Source organism: Elephantulus edwardii, unplaced genomic scaffold (assembly GCF_000299155.1).
Source record: "Elephantulus edwardii isolate Elephantulus edwardi_28Jun2011 unplaced genomic scaffold, EleEdw1.0 scaffold00005, whole genome shotgun sequence".
Classification (NCBI taxonomy): domain Eukaryota; kingdom Metazoa; phylum Chordata; class Mammalia; order Macroscelidea; family Macroscelididae; genus Elephantulus; species Elephantulus edwardii.
In genome coordinates this window covers 28,357,626-28,379,123 of record NW_006399755.1, presented here as the reverse complement: position 1 = coordinate 28,379,123, position 21,498 = coordinate 28,357,626, and the positions used below count along the sequence as shown (strand labels likewise).

The 21,498-nt window shown below is 37.9% G+C and overlaps 1 protein-coding gene across 1 annotated transcript in view; it reads left to right on the top strand.

The window, feature by feature from the left end:
* Window positions 1-1,153: 1,153 nt before the first annotated feature.
* The window catches only part of ALG6 (ALG6, alpha-1,3-glucosyltransferase), a 69,390-nt gene continuing 49,045 nt past the window's right edge, over window positions 1,154-21,498 (top strand). The window contains exons 1-2 of the mRNA XM_006879846.1: window positions 1,154-1,235; window positions 18,965-19,049. Coding sequence (XP_006879908.1) covers window positions 1,154-1,235; window positions 18,965-19,049 — 167 coding nt within the window. The remainder of the gene's footprint in view (window positions 1,236-18,964; window positions 19,050-21,498) is intronic.

Below are 21,498 nucleotides of genomic sequence, written 5' to 3'. Positions count from 1 at the left end.
CGTGCACATGGCCTTTTTGACAGCTGAATGCAAAATATTGATTTCACTTTCACCATTTTATTGAAAGCGGAAACTCTTCTTTCGCTATCTTTTGGCTAGCCAAAACAAGTATTAATAAATGTCTTCTAAGTGAAGTGTCAGAAAGCAAACTTTGGAAATGCAGGAGATGTCTATACTCAGTGTCGCTAACCAGGAGTGCTATCCTTCAGACTATTTCTTCTAAGTGGTTAACTAAGGAGTAAAACTTAAAAACTCCGCTATTGAGTCAAAACCAGCTCATAGCTGACCCTTCTGTGGGTTTTTGGAGGCTGTGAATTGAGTGGAAAGAAATTGCCCTTCTTTGTCCCACAAAGCAGCTGGTAGTGTATTCAGAACACCAGAGAGAGGAGGCCTTTGGGTTAGGTTTTCAGCTCCCGAGGGATGCATCACCAGAGCTCCCTAACTAGGGAATGTTGTTTGGCGCCCTTGGCCAGACAACCCTCTGAACAACAGAGGTGAATCTTGTGCCTGCCATCTTTACAATCTGTCATGCGTTCAAACCCGTTTTTGCAGTCACTTTGTCAGTCCACTCGTTAAAGGTCATCCGCTCTTTCTCTGACCCTCTGCTTTTCCAGCATGACGTTTTTTCTCAGGGACTGACCCCTCTTGTCAACATGCCCAAAGTATGTGAGATGAAGTTTCACCATCCTTGCCCATCCCCCCTTTTGGCAGTTCATGGGACTGCTCCAATACTGTAATTCAAAGACATCTCCTTCTGTAAACCTTATTCATTGTTCAACTTTCAGCTGTGTAGAAATCAAGTGAAAATACTATGGCTTGGGTCAAGTGCGCCTTCGTTCTTAAATAGCCTTGTTCTTTATCACTTTAGAGCGGTCCTGTAACAGCATATTTCCTCAGTGCAAAATAATTCATTCCCCTTTAAATTTTCTTGCAACTTCTCTGTTTTTCTATTTGGTTTAATGGAAACATTGTTACAGAGATTATGCTTAATTAAGTCTTGGTATTTTTTTTTCTTTCCCCAGGCTACTTCTTCAAAGAACCTAAAATTCTGAAGAAGTGGTAACATTTTTCTGATCAAGGAAAGAAGACTGACTAGACGTTAAAAGTATTCTGGTACAGATCCCAGATTTTTCTTCTCTAAATTTGAAGAACAATGGAAAAATGGTACTTGATGACTGTAGTGGTCTTAATAGGACTGACAGTACGATGGGCTGTTTCTCTTAATTCATATTCAGGTAACACGTTTTTACTATTCAAAAAGTAAATAATCCTTTGAATGAAATTGAGTTTGTGTGTTTGAGACTGAAAAGAATTTAAAGTTTCATTTTTGTTATCAAAATATTTTTAAATTTCTAATCTCAGTTACTCGTGGTTGCTGTGAAGCTGAACACTGTGACAATGATGAGTCAAATGTGGGAATGGTTACCCATGGTGAACAGTGTTTGGTGAAGCTCACCGATTAAAACAAACTTGGAAGCAGGATTGACATCCACTTCCACACTAGCTTGCCTCGGGAAACCCTGTGAACCTGGAAAAAGGACGAAAGCTATACAGGAGGTGTCCATGACTTTCATTCGTGGGGTCGCTGTGAGTCTCCTGCAGCTCAACGGCACTTAACAACAACAACAACGGTCTCGATTAAAGGACATGTTTAAGACTTGACTAGAATTACGACATTTGTACTGTAAGAATTAAAAAAATATATAAGTATTAGACAGTAAAGAATAAAAATGAGGTTGTAAAAGTATGCCTCACAGATACAATTGACTTGGTTCTAGAACATAGCAATAAAGCAAGTATCACAATGAAGTGAGCTACAGAATGTTTGTGTTTCCCAGTGCATATAGGAGTTATGTTTATACTATGTTATGTATCATTAAGTTGGAACTTACCCATAGCTGACCCTCTGATGAGTTTTCAGAGCATCGAACAGTTGGTGGATTTGAACTGCACACCTTTGCATTGGCAGCACAATTCCTTACCACAAAGCCCCCAGAACTCTTTATTGTGTACTGTATTGTAATCTGTTAAGATTGCTCTGGTAGCATGATTCTCAGGAAGGTGTTCTGGTATTCCAAAGGCTGCACTTCTCTGTGGGCACAAATCCACCAGTGACTCCTCAGGAGAAAGATGAGCAGTATCATCCTGTGTGATTTATAGACTCAAAAACCTAGTGGTGTGTTAGTTTTGAATCAATTCCAACTTGACAGTGTCAAATTAATGTTATGAGCTGCACTGCAATCCCAGAGGTATGCGGTTCAAATCCACCAGATGCTCTGCTGTAGAAGGAGGGGTAGTCTCCTCCTGTAGCAGTCAGATATGATTTGATGGTATACACACACATACACACACAATATTATGAAAAAGTTAGAAATATTATGACACTTGCTAAAATGTGACCCAGAGAAATGAGCATGCTGTTACAAAATGATTCTAATAGACTTGCTGAATCAGGTTGCCACATAACTTCAGTTTGTGAAAGAGAACAGTATCCATGAAGAAGAAAAAGGAAAAAAAAAGGTGTTTAGTAAGCAAGGTACAGATTTACTTTAAGGGATAAGAGAAATTAAAAGAGACTTTATTTGTTTTGCCTAAGGTAGAGAATACTAGATTAGGTTGAAATGCAAAGAACATGGGAAAAGGAGAGATTGGAAGTACTATGACAGGAAATTGGATGATGATATAGTGCAGGAGACTGTGTCTGTTAGATTAAATTTGACACAGTATGTATTTATGTATCAGTTTTAGGCACCTTGGTGATGGAGTGGTTAAAGTACTTAGCTGCTAACTGAAAGATTGACAGTTTAAACCCACAATCTACTTTGTGGGAGAAAGATGTAGAAATTTATTCCTATATAAATTACAGCCTTGGAAATCCTTTTCTCATTGCATTGAATCAGAACTGACTCATAGTTGATCCTCCATTGGTTTTGCACAGCTGTAAGTTGTATGGGAGGAGATTGTCCATCTTTCTCCTGAAGAATGGCTGGTAGATTTGAACCACCAGAGTAGCAGCCTTTGAATTAGCAGCACAACCCTCTGTGGACTATATCACCAGAGCTCCCTAGGAGACACTATAGGGGTTATAATTCTATATAACCTATAATATGTATAATATATTCTATGTAATATAATTCTGTATCTCTCTTCTATAGGGTCTCTATAAGTTTGTCAACAAGTTTGTTTAGTTTGTGTATTCAGCCACTGTACTAGGTGTGAGATGTTGTGTGCTGTGGAGTCAGAACCAAGCTATAGCTGACCCACCAGTGGGTTTTCAGAAGCATTAAATTACATGAGAGGAGATTGCCCTCCTTTCTTCCATGGAGCAGCTGGTGGATTAGAATTGTGTGTCTTTTTGTTGGCAGCACAATTTCTTACTAAGTCACCAGAACTCCCGAAAGCATGAGGTGAGTACTCAATGTTTAAGGAACCCACATTTTAATGGGAAAGTGATCACAATGCAGTGTAGATATATGTATGTGGTACAGACATCGCCTAGAAAATCTGGAAAAGGAAAAGACATGATTATTATACATATTCAAAATTAGTCTTATGAAAAGGAGGGAGGTAGTGGCTAGAGACGTGGCTTTACAATTAGCTATTTACATTTTAGAAAAATGTATGTTTCATGAAAGTGAAAAAGAATGGTAGGGAAAAGAGACTGGGAATAAAGAGATGGTAACAATAATAATAGAGGAATTATTATTAGTATTTAACATATGCTGAACACTGAGTATTTTCTTTACTGTTCACCCCAACCATTGAAGATAGGTAATATTTCTCATTTATAAGTCGGAAATGAGACAGCCTATAAATAGCAACTGGGATTGAAATTTGCCTTAAAAGTCAGTGCTTTTATGACTCTGCTCTTCGCTTTCTGAGAAAGAAGAAAGTCTGAACGTAGGCACTTGTAAAGCGGGGAAATAAATTTGAGCAGTGTTGAAGAAATAAAATCACTTGGAAGCAGCAGTAGATTTGGGTTCAAATCTTATTTTAAACTAATTTTAGGGAAAGTTATTTAATCTTCTTGAGCCTCAGGTATATCTTCTACAGAGTGGAGGTATCAACTTACATTTTAAAAAGATAGTTGTGAGGATTAATTGAGATAATAACTGTGAATTCCATTTTGCTTTTGGTGGTATAAGAATATACCTGGCACATTTATGGTATTTAACCTATGATCTAATCCTCACATCAGATCATTTAACCTCAGAATGTTTATTAAGTATCTCCTATGCAAGGGTTACTGACAACAGTGGGTATGAACAAGTAGCTGGGCAACCCAAGAAGAAGGTGCTAATTCAAATGGAAAAAAAATTAGATTATAACATTTAAGCTTGTTCTGAAAGGTAGTGAAGGATTTTACTAGGCAGAAAAGGGAAGTAAGGAGAGTATTCTAAGGAAAAATATGAACAAAGTCCAGAAGCTGTTCTTTGAGATGTTCATGAGGATTTATGTGTGACAAACACAGAGTGCACAATAAGATGCAGTGGCATGAGATGAAACAGTCGAAATAAGTTGAGACCACACTGTGAGTCAAATTAGCACCTCAAGGTTTTGTCCCTTAAGAAGTGGAGTTTTTAAAAACAGAGTAGTCACTGAGAAGCTCTATTTTTGTGATCTAGGAAATACACTTAAATATCTAATCTTAATAAAAGGACATACATAAGAAGTGAACAGACTTGTTTTTTAAGAAGGTCGCTCTAGAGATAGCATAGCATTTGGAGGCGAAGGAGGAGAGACTGATGGCTGGCAGACCACACTGGTAGCATCTGTGTGCAGGGACGCTAAGGGATGGTGCAGCCTTGTGTTCAGCGTCCAAATTTGAGAGCCACAATTGAGTTAAAAGTAATCAAATTCAATGATAAATTATATGTGAGGAAACATTAAAAGGAGGCATTTGGGGATGATTCTCTCGTTCAGAGATACTGAGACTGAAAACATAGACGTAGAGTAGATTTACAGGGGATGGTACTGTGCTGCTGTGTGGGGAGCTGGTTGGACCAAAGGCAAAATTCTTCCCCCTCCCCTTACAAAATCAGCTCTTGATAGCATATCACAACAGTAGAATCAAAACAGGCAAACTTCACTCTCCACAATTATTTTACACATATATCCTTGTATAGAGCGGAACAAGTGAAAATGATGAAGTAAAAAGTATTTTATTGCAATTCCTGGAGCAAATTTTATTTAGGCAGTTGGTTTCAAGCTTTTTTTAGCCTTTCTCCAGTGAGGGAGTTCCTGTTATTCTTGGTCGTGTTATGGTAGCATTATTATTTGTTGCTTTTGAATTTTGTCAGTATGAAATGATATTTCATGTGATTTTAATTTCTTTCATATTAATAAGATTGATTATATTCTCATCTGTGTGTGTGTGTGTGTGTGTGTGTGTGTGTGTGTGTATACTGTCAAATCGGATCTGACTGGTACAGGAAGAGATTGTACCTCCTTCACCAGCAAAGCATCTGGTGGATTTGAACTGCCTACTTCTGGGATTGTAGTGCAGCTTCGTGCCACTAGGCCACTAGAACTCCCTTCATATTCTCATCTTTAATGGGCAGTTGAATTTCCCTTGTTGTAAAATACTTATCATTTATTTATTCTTTTAAAAAAACTTTTTGTGATTTGAATGAAACTTTATAGAGCATATTGGTTTTCCATTCAACCATTTTATATGCATTTTGTTTTATGACATTAATTACAATCTTTACATTGTATCAAGGAAGCCCTAATGGCCTAGTGGTAAGAAGCTGTGCAGCAATCCCAGAGATGCACAGTTTGAATTCACCAGGTGCTCCACAGAAGCAGGAAGGGCAATCTCCTCCCAGCCTATTAAATGCTTCTGAAAACCTGTCTCCAGGGAGTCAACTGTGGGTCATTTCTGTCTCAAGGGTACACAACAACAACGACAACGACATTAGTGTATCAGAACTTTTCTCACTTCTTCCCTGTGGTTCTTATTTCCATTTGTCCTTCTTTTACCTCCCTTCTTGCTTTCTGGGATTTATCCTTGGCAAATATTGCCTTTTGATTTTGTATTGTTGATTGTTAAAAGAACTGAATCATACTGCCCTGGTATTACTGTTGTTCATGTTACATGGCTATTGCTAGTCTTTTATATCTGTATTTATATATGGAGCAAACCATACACCAATCCAGTAATTACTACATGTACAGATCAGTGGCATTGATTCCATTCTTTGTTTTGTGAAACCATTTTCACTCTCCTTTTCTGAGTTGTTTTCCCTCATTAATGTAAACTCACTGCTTCCTAAGGTTCTAGTCTAATCTTTTGAGTTGCTTTGTAAGTTTATTCCCATCATTCTTAAGAAAGCATAATACTCAAAGCAGATCTTTTTTCACTAGTGTAGCTAAGCTGTTTGGTTTTGAGATGACTTTTAGGAATACTTTTTGTTTAAGGTTTAAAGGTTGTCCTAGGGTAAGAACTTCAGAAGTTTATCCACCTTCCATGATCCCAGAAAGTCTAGCATCCACAAGAATTTGAATTTCTATTTTGCATTTTCCCCTTTTGATCAGGATTCTTCCATAGACTCTTTGATCACAGTGTTCGGTAAGGGTAGTCATTTCTGTTGGTTTCATGGCAAAGGAAGCAGTTGTGCACGGAGGCAATTCCATATCCTTTTTCCTGTCTGTCCTCGTGCCTGCTGCTCAAGGTGAGCAGAGACTGATTGTTGTGCCTTAGATGACAGCTTGTAGACTAGCTTTTAAGAACTGAAGGACTATGCAACAGGAGAGGAGGTAGGGCAGATGCACTGAATTTGTTACTACACCAGTTAACTAAATGTCCCATGAAACCATGACTCTAGACCGCCAAACAAATGAACTGTTTCTGTGAAGGATTTGTTTTTTAATAGTGTTATCAATATCTATTATACAACTTTTGCCAGTTCAGCTTTTTACAGATGTACAGGAATTACAAGAAATGACTGTGTAACCTCACCCTTAATCATGTGAATTTTTCTCTTACCCAGTTTACTATATGCTTTTTATCTGTTTGGAGCTCTGGAGGCATAATCCATAGCGAGTTGTGCTAACCCAAGAATGATGGACAACTTCCTCCCACGCAGTTTACTGCCTCACAAACCCAGAGGAGGGTCAACTATGAATTGGTTCAGACTTGATGGCAGTACATTAATCTATTTAGTGATTTTTACCTCTGCTTCCAATTGTTGTAAATTTTTTATGTCACTGTTAACCTGCCTTTTTTTTCCTTCCTCCTCATTGCTGTTAGGTGCCATCGAGTCAACTATGACTCATGGTGACTCTGTGAACAACAGGTCTGAACCCAGTCTTGTCCCATACCATCCTCATCATTGTTGACACACTTGAGCTCATTGTTGCAATCACTATACTAGTCCATCTCATTGAGGGTTTTCACCTCCTTTACCTTTAATCTTTCCACGCATGACGTCCTTTCCTAAGACTGGCCCCTCCTAACAGCATGCTCAAAGTATACAAGATAAAGTTTCACTATCCTTGCTTCTAGGGAGCACATTAGTTACATCTTCTCCAAGACATATTTCTTCTTTTCGCAGTCTCTGGGAAAATTCAATACTCTTCTCCAGCACAGCTCATTTGGAAGCAGGAGTGGCATCCACTTCCTAAATAACATAGCTCTGGAAGCTCTGTGAACTTTGATAAATGTCGATAGTTGTAGAGGGGCTTCAGGCATCAGTGATTGAAAAGTCCATGGCCTGAATTAGGTGCACCTTAGTCTTTAAACTGACACTGTATTAGTATAGTTCATAGCAGTAGAGTTCCTTTTCATAGTAACCACTAATAAACTTTGATTTCTATGCATTTGCGATTTCTTGGCCTTTTATATAAGTGGGATCATACAAGGTTTGCCCTCTTGTGATTAACTTATTTCACTGAGCATAATGTCTTCAAGCTCTATCTATATTGTAGCAGTCTGTTCTGTGTATATACGTACCACATTCTGTTTATCCTCCAATATGTTAGTGCTTATTTAGGTTGTTTCCAACTCTTGGCTCTTGTGAATATTGTTGACTAGTTTGGAGTTTTTGCTTTCAAGTCTTGTATATCTGTCTGGCAGTGGAATTATTGGGTCACATAGTAGTTCAATTTTCAGTTTTTCAAGGACCTGCCACAGTGTTTTCTGTAATTAATATACCATTTTGCATTCTTTTCGGTGATAGGTGTTCTAGTTTTTCTACATCTTTGCTACTTATTTTTTTAAAAAAATATGAAATACTTCACGAATTTGTGTGTCATCTTTGTGCAGGGGCCATGCTAATCTTCTCTGTTGTTCCAATTTTTAGTGTATGTGCTGCTGACGTGAATACCATTTTTATTTTTTAATCTTACACATTTTATTGGGAAAGAATTGGTATGTAATTTTGGTTTTGATTTGTGTCTACTTGATGGCCAATGATGCTGAGAATCTTTTCATATACTTGATAGTAACTAGAAGACGTGGTATGTGATGGGCAAGTTCTCCTACCTGATATTTATGCTTCAGCAACATCTTTACTATCTTGTCTTTTACTGTTCCATACTATAATAGGCTAAATTGTCCCCTAAGTATATCCTCATCAGGTTCCCTGATCCTGTGATTATGATCTGTTATCACACCCATAATTATGTTCCATGACTTTACAATTGGGAGATAGTTCTAGATTATCCAGGTAGGCCTGGAAGTTATCATTTGAGCCCTTCCTTTAAAGCTGAGATGATAGAGGGCAAACTAGAAGAATCTAAAATGTATACTTGATGATATTCTGATGTGAAGATAGGGGAGGTTGCATAAGAAGACGCGCAGATATCTTCTAGTTGTAGAAAAGCCCTTAATAAGATAGATGAAGATAGTAGCTGTAACAGTGAACTCAGATATATCAGCAATCATGAAGATGCTACAAGACGACACAGTGTTTCAGTTTGTTATGTATAAAGGGACTGGTTCCCAGCTGACAGTCAACAAAGACATGGGGAACACTCCCTGTAGCTTTAATGAACTTGAAAGTAGATTTTCCCCCGAGTTTCCCATAGAAGTCCACCCTGACTAACTCTTTGATTTTTACTTTTGTAAGACATTGAGCAGAGAACTCATTCAGGTTCACCTAGATCTCTCTGGCTGACAGAACTGTGAGATAGGAAATGAGTGTTTAACTCACCAAGTTTGTGGTAATTTTTCACATATGAAAAAAAGTGATCAAATGGAATGTGGAAATTGGTGTCATATAAAAAATGCTATCACCATTAATATCACCTGATTGCAAAATTCTACTAAAAATAATTTTTAAAAATTCCACCACAATACACCATATATTGGCAGGAAACTGCCAGAATTTTAAGCTGGATTCAGAAGAATACTTGAAATAAGGGGTATCATTGCTATATTAGATGGATCTTCATTGAAAACAGTGTTACCAAGATATTTACTTGTGTTTTATTGACTGTGCAAAAGAATTTAGCTGTGTGGATCATAATTATACATAACATTGAAAATAATGGAAGTTTCAGAACACTTAATTGTGTTCATGTGGAACCTGTACATAGACCAAGAAGTAGTCACTCTAACAGAGCAAGGGGATGATGCATGGTTTAAAACCAGGAAGGATGTATGTTAGGGCTGTGTCTTCACCATATCTGCTCACTCAGTCTGTAAGGGAACACTGGTGGCTTAGTGTAAGGATTTGTTCTGCTAATCCATGCAGTTTGAATCCACCTATTACTCCAAATGAGACACACATAGATAATCTTCTCCTTTGCAATTTACTGCCTCTGAAAATGTGCTGGAGAATCAGCTATGAGTCATTTCCAACTCAAAAGAACAACAAAAACAATTCAGTAGACTATATGAAGAAAAATGGCATGAGGGTTTGAGGAAGATTCTCCAATAACCTGTGTTAGGCAGAGAACACAACCTTGCTTGCAGAAAGTTTAGAAGATATGAAAACACTTGTTAAAAGAAGATCAACAGTCCTCACAACTGGACTAATAAACAGTGTCATTATAGTTGGAGAAAAGCTCGAAATTGTTAATAATTGCCTTTTATTTGAGTCTATAATCAGTACCCATGGTAGTAGTGGTCAGAAAATGAAGAGGCATGTTATACTGGGAAAGTCTTAGGTCACAGTCTTCTCCCAGAGATGTCAGGTTAAAGACCAAGATGCATCTGATAAAAGTCATGGTCTTTTCACTTACTGTTCTATGCATCTGTGAGTTGAATAATGAATAAAGATGACAGAAGAAGGATTGAGGCCTTTGAATTGTGGTACTGGAGAAAAGTACTAAATATTCTGTGAACTGCTAAGGGAATATATCTTGGAGAGAGTGCAGCCAGGGTGCTCCTTAGAGGAAAGAATAGTGAAACTTTCTCTCACATACGTTGAGTATGTTGCTAGGAGGGGCCAGTCCTTGGAAAAGGATATCTTGCTCAGAAAAGTAGAGGGTAAGCAAAGGAGGGGAAGACCCTCAAGAAGATGTATTGGAGTGGGCGGGCAGAAAAGTGCAACAATGAATGAATGGAAATCCAAGATCTCTGTAGATGTTCATTGAAATTAATAATAAAAATGTTTAAAAAAAAACTAAAAAAAAAAAAAAAAGAAGATGTATTGGCACAATGACTTTAAAAATGGGCCTAAATGTGGCAGAGATGATGAGGGTTGCACAAGATAAGCAGGGTTCAGATCTTTGTTCACAGGATTTCTGTGAGTTGTAGTTGACTCAGTGACACCTAACAACAAAGAATAATTGATGCCCATAAACTCCCAAAAGAACAAACAAATCTGTTTTGGAAGAAGTGCAGCTAGGGTGCTCCTTTGTGGCAAGGATGGTGAAACTTGGTCTTAGATACTTGGACATGTTGCCAAAAGGAGCCAATCTTTGAAAAAAGACTTGCTGGGAAAGGCGGAGGGTCTGAGAAAGAGAAGAAGATGGTGCAGGATAGGGCAGGGTTCAGAACTGTTTCCATGAGGACCTCAGGGTTGCCATGAGGAGTAGTTGTCACCTAATGACAACAACATGTCAGGTTATTATTCCCAGTTTAGTTTGTTGCTTGCATACGCTACTTATTTTAACATCTCTCTCATAGAATTTATTGAGATTGTTAACGATTTGGGCTTGCTTGGCTCCACAGTCAGCACTCTTGGCACCTCTCTCCAGAGTAGTGAAGAGCAGCAATTTCAGTCTGGAGACTAAGATGTGCCTGATCCAGGTCTTCGCAGTTGCTTGCTGTGCATTAGAGAGCTGGACAATAACTAAAGATGACAGAAGAAGAACCAGTGCCTTTGCCCTGTGGTGCTGGAGAAGAGTATTGAACATACCCTTGGATCACCAAGAGAACAAACAGGTCTGCTCTGTAGTGGGTGAACCAAGTTTCTCCTTGGAGGCTAGGATTTTGAAATGTTGTCTCTTTTACTTTGGGCACATGGCCAGGAGGGACCAGTCCTTGGAGAGGGACATCATGCTTAAAAGGTAGAGGGACAATGCAGGAGAAGGGAGACCCCTGATGATTTGGACTGGAATGATAACTAGGGCGATGGGGTTAGATGTATTCGAGTCAGTGAGACTGGTTTAGGATAGGGTAGGGTTCAGAGCTGTTGTATATAGGGTTGCTATGAGTTACAGGTGACTCGTAGCACATATCAACACAACAGCAACACCACCATTGTTTTATGGTAGAGACGACTTACTGCTTTGAAACTACTGTTCTCTAAAATTGCCCTATTAGGAAAGTTAACAAATATAAGTACTTAAAATATCAAACAAGTATTGCTATTGCATATTAGTATTCATAGATTTTTTTAAAATAGATGTATATGCTCTTTTTGTCATGTTTCAGATGTGGTAGTGGTTGTTATGTGCTGTCAAGTTGCCTGTGACTCATAGTGACCCTAAATACAACAGCCCTAAACCCAGTTGTATCTTGTGCCAATCATACTGTCTCCAACACACCTACCCGCATTACTGTAGTTGCTGAATCAATCCATCTTATCAAGGTCTTCCTCTCCTGTGCTGACCCTCCACCCTCCCAAGCTTGATGTCCCTCTGCCAGGATTGGTCCTGCCTGGCCACATGTCCACATATATCCGATGAAGCTTCAGAATCCTTGCCTCCAAAGAGCAGCCTGGTTTCACTCTCTCTAGGATGAACCTGTTTGTTCTTTTAGCAGTACTCTTCTCCATTATCACAGCTCAAAGGCATAAATTCTCCGTCTAGCATCCCTAGTTATTGTCCAGCTCTCTGATGCATAGCAAATGTTTGCAAAGACCATGGCCTGTATCAGGCACCTTAGTCTCCAGACTGACATTGTTATTCTTCAGTACTTTGGAAAGGCCTCTGACAACAGACTTTCCCAGTGCAATATGCCTTTTAATTTCCTGGCTGCTGGTACTAAGAGTGTTGATTGTGGAGCCAAACAAACTAAAGGTGTTAACAATCTCAATCTCTTCACCATCTTTCATGATACTGCCAGTCGGTCCAGTGGTGAGAATCTTTGTTTTCATGATATTGAGCTTCAGCGTTTCAGGTGAGAGAAATATAAATGCTAAACATTTGTGAAAATATTAACAAATATGGTGGTTCTGTTAAAGTTCTTAACCCATCTTACAGAATATAGTATTTATATGTGAATAGCTTCTGGAGCATAGAAATCCTAGAGCTGGCCTCTCTGTATTTCCTTTCAGGGAGGAAGGTCTGTCCCTTTGGGATGTAACTTTGTAATAAATCTGTCTCTCCTTAAAAAAAAAAAAACCAAACACGGAAATACTGAAACAGTTAATGAATAAGCATAACGTTTGTGAGTTCACTGAGATTTCCTCTATCTATTAATTAAAATACTTTTGTTATTCTAATTGGTTTCTTAATCATACTTATTTTAGTTTGTTTTTCTTTCTCTTTTAAGATTGTAATTAAGAATTACTCAAGTGAGGAAACTCAGCTCACTTGCTTGTTACTAATGTATTATTTCTCCTTTACAAATGCATATGTACTATAGATAAACTGAATGTAATATTGTAATTTAAATTTTCCTAAAATTAGCGTTTGTACAGTAAAACCTGCATTTCTCTGTATAGTGTTTATATTGCCTAGTGCTGCTAGTAATTAACATCTGCAGACATAAAAATAATAGAGAAATACTGCTTGTTGGTTTTAAACAAGCCATGGGGAGGATACAAACTCTTGATTTTAGCTATTGATTATTAATCATCTCTTATAGAGAAACAGTTTCTCTGCACATAATCCAAAGTGTTACCAATAATTTTAGAGAAGATAGAAAATGTTGAACTGAGGAAATTAATTTTGTTTGCATAATCCCTCCTCCCCACACGGTGTTGGTGATGTAGTGAGCTTTGTTAAAGTATGACTCTATTACTTAAATAATTAGGTTAGTTTTTCCATTTAACCAATTCCTGTTTATAATGTTTCTTATTATCTTCCAGGAAAGTATAAAAGGAGGCTATTATTGTGGAGAAATTTAGTCAGATTCTCTTCTCTTTGAATGTTTAACATTTCAATATAAAGGTAATTAGTCTGTATTGTTAAGAATGGAACTACTTGTCTTTGAAACTATCCCATAATTCTGAATAGTTCAGCAATTAAAATAATAAAGTAAAATTTTAAATGGTACTTAAGACGATCTTCCTGAGAATGAGATAGAATTGTAGTTCTCTGTGTGTGTGTATATATATATATTAGTGTGTTTTCGTTTTGTAATTCTGAATCTCACGTAAATGAATTTGTAAAATTAATCACGGTGGAAGGAATCCTTTTTGCCCTTCTCTAGTGAAGCTCCCTTAGGTACAGTTGAGTTGTCCTTCTGGGTTCCTTTAAGGGCACTTTAGCAGTTTTAAAAACTTAAGTACTAATTTCATAGCCAGTGTCAGCTGAATTTATTGAAGTAGGTCAGACTCTGGATAGAAACTTGTTTCTCAACCCTAAAGAGAGTCATTATCCATTCTTCTATTTGTTAGAGAATGGTAATAAATTCTTCCACATTGACCACAGTGTGGTCACACAAGTCTAGACACAAGTCTGAAGCCATTTCAGAAAATCTTAGATAGCTGAATTTTTTAGATGTAGGAAATTACTGAAGATCCTCCCTTTTATCCCCAGTAGAATAGAAACAAACAACTACAAGTAAAAAAGAAAAACTAATTTATTTTCTCCTCAAAAATAAATTATTGACAATGGTTGTATTCCTTAGAAGATGCACGTGCATGCGTGTGTACCCCTACCTACAAACCCCCACCCCTACCTATAAAATGCATTGAATTCATTGGGGCATTTTTTTTCTTTCTTTTAACAAATTAGCCTTTCATTCAATTTAATTAAGCACAATTTTAATGCAAATATGTAGTATACACTTTACAATATGTTTCCTTTAGACTACCAAAAATCAAAGGAATTAAAATACTTGTTAAGAGTGATAAAAGAATAGCAGTCATCAAAATATATGATGCTGCAAGTATAAATGTTATAAGCAGTCAATAATTAATGATAAAATTTTTAATTTATAAGGAAAATCTCATGGAAGACTTAGGACGATTCTTGAAGGTTTGGTATGAGTTAATGGTAGAGATATATGACTGGGAGCAAGCAGCGTTAGCAAAGGTTTAAAATTTCAAAGTCAGTGAATGACTTGGAGATGTTTTGGGGCAAGAACCAATTGATGGGCATCGTGGCATAAAGTAATTGATCTCCCATCACAACTTGTTTTTTGTTGCTTATTTTAAGAGTGGAAAATCTGATTTCACTGTATCTCTTTGGGCCTTCTCACAATTTTTTAATCAGTCGTTAGCCAAATAGTAGGTATTTATTGTTTACTAAATGGAATTATGTTATGTCATTTTAGATGAGCTGGGAACCCTAGTGGCTTAATGGTAAAAAGTTGTGTTGTCAACCCAAATACATGAGGTTTGAATTTACAAGCTTCTCTAATAGAGAAAGAGTAGCAGTCTCCTCTCCTGAGATTTACTGCCTCTGAATACTTACTGGTGGATTAGCAGCGGGTGAACTATGAGTTGGTTCTGATTGTCGGCACATAACAACATCCAGCAAGTAACCTACTCAACCAATACAAAATAGAAGCTGAGAGCATGGATTATAGTGGCAATTTGAGTTAAAATCTAGAATCTCATTACACTGTCTCATTGAGGACGCATCTGAACTGACTCCTAGTTAACCCTCTAGCTGTTTAGTATTTTCTGGGGTTGTAAATCACAGATGCGGAGATTGCTTATCTTTCTCCCTCTGAGTTGTTGATGGATTTGAAGTTCCTCCCTTGGGTCAGCAGCACAACTCCCTATGGGCTACTGTCTAGAGCAGAAAATAAGACATGGGAGCACAGGGCCATGAACATCTTTCTGAAAGGGCCAAAGGGAGTGAGAGAAAGGGCAGCCCCTCACTGCCCCAGAGCAGAAAGCAGATAAAGAGCCCGTAGCCCAGCCCGATGGTGCTCTAAAGCCACATCAACAGCAAGAAGTTTGTTTATTCGTTGTTGACTCATAAACTCACAATTGTGGTACTGAGAATGGGGTTTAATAGGGAAACACGTTGGAGAGTTGGGGAGGCATGGAATATCACCCAATGCAAATCCAGGGTTAGTTCAACAGTAACAAGGCACAATTCCTCAGTTAGTGAAAGACAGCTTTTCAGTCAACCAAATTTCAGTTCAGCAGCACAAATGCAAGAATCCTCTGGTTTCCTTAATCAGTACAGGTTTAGTTATACCTTGCCACAGTTTTCCCACAGTAATGCCACAGTCTTTTCACCACCATCACTAGGGTCTCACACTCACCAGCTCTTGAGGTTTCCCTTGGGTCTTGCTGCTCAGTGTGGGAAGCACTCTCTTAACCTAGTTCTGCAGCTGTTGATCTGTAAGACCATGTGTTTACAGTTAAGTTAGGTAGAGACCTGAGAGGGCTAAGGTAATTGCTAAAAAAAAGCCTGCTGTAGGCCAACACCACAGCTACACCACCAGACTTCCCCTTCCTACTTTATTTTGTTGTTATTAAATACCATATAGTCAGAACCAACTCATGGCTGACCCTCTAGGGGTTTTCAGAGGCTAAATTGCCTGGGAAGAGATTGCCCATCTTTCTTCTGAGCAGTTGATGGATTTGAACCAGGTGCCTTCAGGTTGACAGCACAACTCCTTACCACTAGACCACCAGAACTCTCACCTACTTTTGTAGGGATCCTATTTTACGCTCTGTTAGTAAAGACAGTAATACCTACTGTGGAACAAGAGATATAATTGCTGATGTCATATAGATCCTGGCTGAAAGCAAAGTATACCATAGATTGTCTGTTTTTGCTTTGTTGACTGTGCAGAGGCATTTGACTCTGTAGATCATAACAAATTATGGCTAATGTTAAGAAGAAGGTAATCTGGAACACTTAACTTGTGCTCGTGTGAAACCTACCCCTAGATCAAGAAGCTAATGTCTGAACTCAGCAAAGGCATACTTCATGGTTTAAAATTAAGAAAGAGGTATGTGAGGGCTGTATCCTTTCTCCATACCTGTTCAGTCTCAGTGCTGAGCAAACATTGAAGAAACTGAACTCTTATGAAGAATTTGATTAACAGTATTGGAGGAAGACTCTATGTAGATGACACAGCCTTATTTGCTGAAAGTGAAGAGTACACTTGCTGCAGAAGATCAAAAACTGTGGCCATCAATATAGATTATATCTCAGTATCAAGAAAACAAAAATTCTCACTATTGGACTCATAATCAGGTCCATCCTCATATTTATCATGATAGATGGGAGAAAACAAATTAAAATTGTTAATGATTTAATTTTATTTGGATCCATAATCAACACTTTTGGTACAAGCATTTAGGAGATTAGGAGACAATACATCGGGAAAGTCAGTAGTCAGGGTCTCCTCTAAATTGCTGAGGAGTAATGATGTCAGTTTGAAGATTAAGGTGCACTTGATTCAGGCAGTGGTCTTTTCAATCACTTGTTATGCATTTGAGAACCAGACAGTGAATAAAGCTGATAAAAGAATTTATGCCTTTGAGCTTTGATGTTGGAGAAGAGCATTGACTGTCCCATTGACTGCCCAAAGAACAAACAGCTATGTCTTTTTTTTTCTAAATTAACATTATTATTATTAATTTCATAAACATTTACAGAGATTTTGGGTTTCCATTCATTCCTTGTTGCACTATTCTCTCTACCCTCCTCCCAGTTTGTTCTTGTCCAAATGCCACAGTGCTTGTCAAAGCCAGTTCTGATTAATCTTCTTTGTCAGTGTGTCCTTTGCCATTCCCTATCACTCCTCCCTGAGAGAGACTTCACCCTGAGTCATAAGGAAAAGGGGATGGCGTATTCTCTTAGCTACTTCCTGCTGAAAAGGGGCACTGTGGGTTTCAGGGTGAAGATCTTCTCTCACTACTCTAAAGGGCCCCTTTGGCAGTAGGAAACACATAGACTATTATGGAGATTGATTTTGGGATTTAGATGCACTCTTATTGATTGTGCTTGGCCGTACATGTTCATATCCTTGAAGATGTATCATGGGGGTGTTGCAACCTAGAAGGCACAAATTTGACTAACAAGTTATAAGTACATGAGTCCAAAAATTATGGAAAAGTAAAAGAAAAGATTCTTTCATTGTTTTACAAACCCTCCCCCAGGTCCCCTCCACCATGTAGCCCTCGCTCTAGTCTCCTGTGATGACAGAAATACCTAGTTATATATCTCTTTTAAACAGTTTTCTCCCTCCTCTGTTTCAGCACTGAAGCTATGTCTTGAAAGTGCAGCCAGAATGTTCCTTGGAGGCAGAGATGACAAAGCTGCTTTTCACTTCCTTGGACATTGTTAGGAGAGACTCTTCCTTGGAAAAGGGAGGTCATTCTTGGAAAGGTGGATGAGGGTCAGTGAAGGCAAGGATGACTCAGTGAGATGGGTTGACAGTGTAGCAATGGGCTCAAGTATGTCAGAAATGATGAGGATGGCACAGCATTGGATAGGGGTCAGATATGTTGTTCATTGGGGCACTGTGGATCTAACAACACAACATAGGATTGTAATATCTGGCACCTAGTAGGTTCTATTAAATTATAAAATTTTAGCATTTATATAGCATTTATCTTGTTTACAATTTTAAAATAAGAACTTTGTACCCAAATCTCCTTTCAGTAAGGTGAATAAATTAACTGCACCAACCCTAAATAATTATAAAGATTTTTCTAAAAAAAGAACTAATTTGAGAGCAAACTTTGATCGACGTTATGCCTTTGTAAGATGTACTAATGTGTTTTGGGGTCTGTACTTGACATTATGTTAAATTATACTTGGTTTGTAAAAGGTCCTTGTAAATGATAAGATTCGTTATTATTTTTATGATACCTATTGGGCCTTATAGTTGAGTTTTTCTCATGATTAAAAGTAACCGCTAAGGAATGTTATTAACTAATTATTATTAACAATATCTTCTATTATGTAAATATTATGTATCTTCCAGGTCCTGTATGGGGTATTTTATATGTACTTTCTTATTTACTTGACTAGTCCCTTAGTTATGTACATTGATCCTGTTTTTAATGTGCTGAGGCAAAGGGAGGGCCAGTGATTTGCCAAGGTCATTAATCACTAAGTAGGATTCAGACATCATCACTCTAACATTAATATTTTTGGTTCTTTTCTCTAAATTTTCTCTCTCATCTCTCTTCTATTTTATCTTTCAATGCTGTTTAGTTGGAACTGACTTGCAGTTGATCCTGCAGTGGGTTTTCAGAAGCTATTAATCACATGGTAGGAGATTGCCCATCTTTCCACATGGAGCAGCTGCTGGATTCAAACCAGCTGCCTTTGGGTTGGCAGTGCAACTCCTTACCAGCTAAACCACTAGAGTTCTCTCTTTAACTTACATTGTTGTTGTTTAGAAAAGCTTCTAAGGATCTAAAAATATCACTGAAAAGCTAATATAAATTGTCTTGTTCTTTTTTGCCTTCCTTCTCAGGTGCTGGAAAACCCCCTATGTTTGGTGATTATGAAGCTCAGAGACACTGGCAAGAAATTACTTTTAATTTACCAGTCAAACAATGGTATGGATATTTAAAACTGTTTAGCTTAACTCTGTTTTTTTATCATGTTGTTATTGTGGTTAAGTGTTGTAGACAACCCATAGCGACTATGTATGAAAGTCTTGAATGCAAACCTTTCATCTTTTCTCCAGGTTCGTAGAGTTTCCAGAGGCAAGCTTTCTTTGGAAGTGGATGCCACTTCTGCTTCCAAGCCTTTTTTAATCTTAGTCAGTTTATACAAACTATTTGAAGATTTTTCAAAATCAGTCATCCATTGTGTGAATGTTCCACATTTTCTCAATCCATTTGTGCTGTTTCCATGTTCTTGAATTGGTGACTAAGCACGGCTGTGAACATGGGTGTACACATCTCTTGTGTTTCAGATCTAATTTCCTTGGGGTATATTCCTAGTAGTGGAATTGCTGGGTCATATGGAGTTTCTATGAGGAGACTTGAGAGAGACTGGAGAGCATTATGTTGAGTGAACTAACACAGTCTCATAAGGACAAATACTCCATGAGACCCTTATTGTAAAAATAGAAGGATACTAGTAAAACATGTATGGGAACCCAAGTGGGGAAGGGGTGGGAGTGGAGGAATGAGGATGAGTAGGGGCAAAAACACAGGGTTGCACAGTTTGATAGGTGGAGGGGGTTAGGGAAGGATCCTGGTGAAAAGACAGGGTAATGATGGGCAAGCCCCATGGTGATTAGTTTTATAAAACATAATGCATGAGAATGATTGCATGAAATACAATATGACATATAAAATACAGAATGACGAATAGTGAGAAACACAATGTATACAGACTTGGTAAGCAATCAATATAAAAAAAAGGACAAAAAAGGAAACCAACTATTTGAAGATATCTTTAAATTCTAAAAGAAAAATGTTATTTTCTTCATTTGGCAAGTCTTCATCTTCATAATGATGATACTTATGTATTTCCTTGCATTTTGTAGGTCTGTCTTTGAAAGCTCATGATCTTAAAAGTTACCATATGGTAACTTTAAAAAAAATTTTTATTAATTTTAGTGAACATTTACAGAGATTTTGGATTTCCATTCAGTCATTGTTGCACTTTTCTCCATGCCCAGCCCTCCCCACCAGTTTGCACTTCTCTTTGAAAAGTAAAAGAAAATTTAAAAAAAAAAAATTTCCTTCATTGGTATACAATTTCCCCCCTCCTCCCCAGTCAGCCTTCATCTTGGACTCTTATGATAACCATAATACCCTATCATATATCTCATTTAACCTGTTCTCTCCCTCATCTGTTTCAATGCAGTATGCACAATTTATCCAGTTTTTCTCATTCTTATCCCAACCCTGATGTCAGTCTCATTCCACAACAGTGACATTATGCAGTGTTTGTCCTTTTGTGACAGATACTTCACTCGGCATAATGTCCTCCAGGGTCACACATTTTGAATAATGTTGCATGAGTTCCTTGGTAAGTTTTGACACAGTCACTGGCAGTAATATGATAGTAAACTAGACCTTTGGTGGTAGAATAACACAGCATGTTTCCAAAGTTCCTTTGGACATTTGTGAAAGCACTGGCATTTTATTGTTATGATAAGATGCTGTGGTTCATATTATCCTGTAAAAAACAGATCAGAACCTTATCCCATCCTGTGCCATTGTAATGATTTCCATCATGAACAAGCCCATTGTTGCTGTCATTGTATCAGTTAATTTTGTTGAGGATCTTCCTCTTTTTCACTGACCCCTCCACCTTTCCTGGTAATAGAGCTTTTTTCAAGGACTGGCCACTCCCGACAAAATGCTCCAGGTGTGAGAGTTTCACCCTCTAAGGAGCATCCTGGTTGCACTTTCTCTAAGGTAGATTTGTTTGTTCTTTTGGTAATGCATGGTAATTCAGTGCTCTTTATCAACACCACAATTAAAAAACATCACTTCTTTATTGTTTACTTTTCGGGTATATTCAAAGCAATTGAAAACACCATGGCTTGGATCAGGTGTACCTTAGTCTTTAAATTGGCCTTGTTGCTCTTTAGCACTTTAAAAAGGTCCTTAGCAACCTATCTCTTTTCTTCATCTATTATGATGTGAATTCTTGGTGGTGAAGTGAAAATTTTTGTTTTCTTGATGTTAAGATATAACCCATATTGAAGGCTGTAGCCTGTCTTATTTAGAAAATGCTTTAAGTTATCGTTGCTTTCTACAAGCAAGCTTGTTTCATCTTTCTAAGTTGTTTATGATTCTTCATCATGGGCTAAAAGTATTTCTTCTTACTCTTCTCATTCATGATATTAAAAATTGCTAGTATTATGTTGTTGTTGTTGGTATGTGCCGTCGAGTTGCCTGCGACTCAAAGCGACCCTATGTACAACAGCCCTAAACTCCGCTCTGTCCTGTGCCATTTGCACTGTCTCTGACACTCCCATCCCAATTATCCCAGTCGCTGAATCAATCCACCTCATAGAGGGCCTTCCTCTCCTGCGCCGTC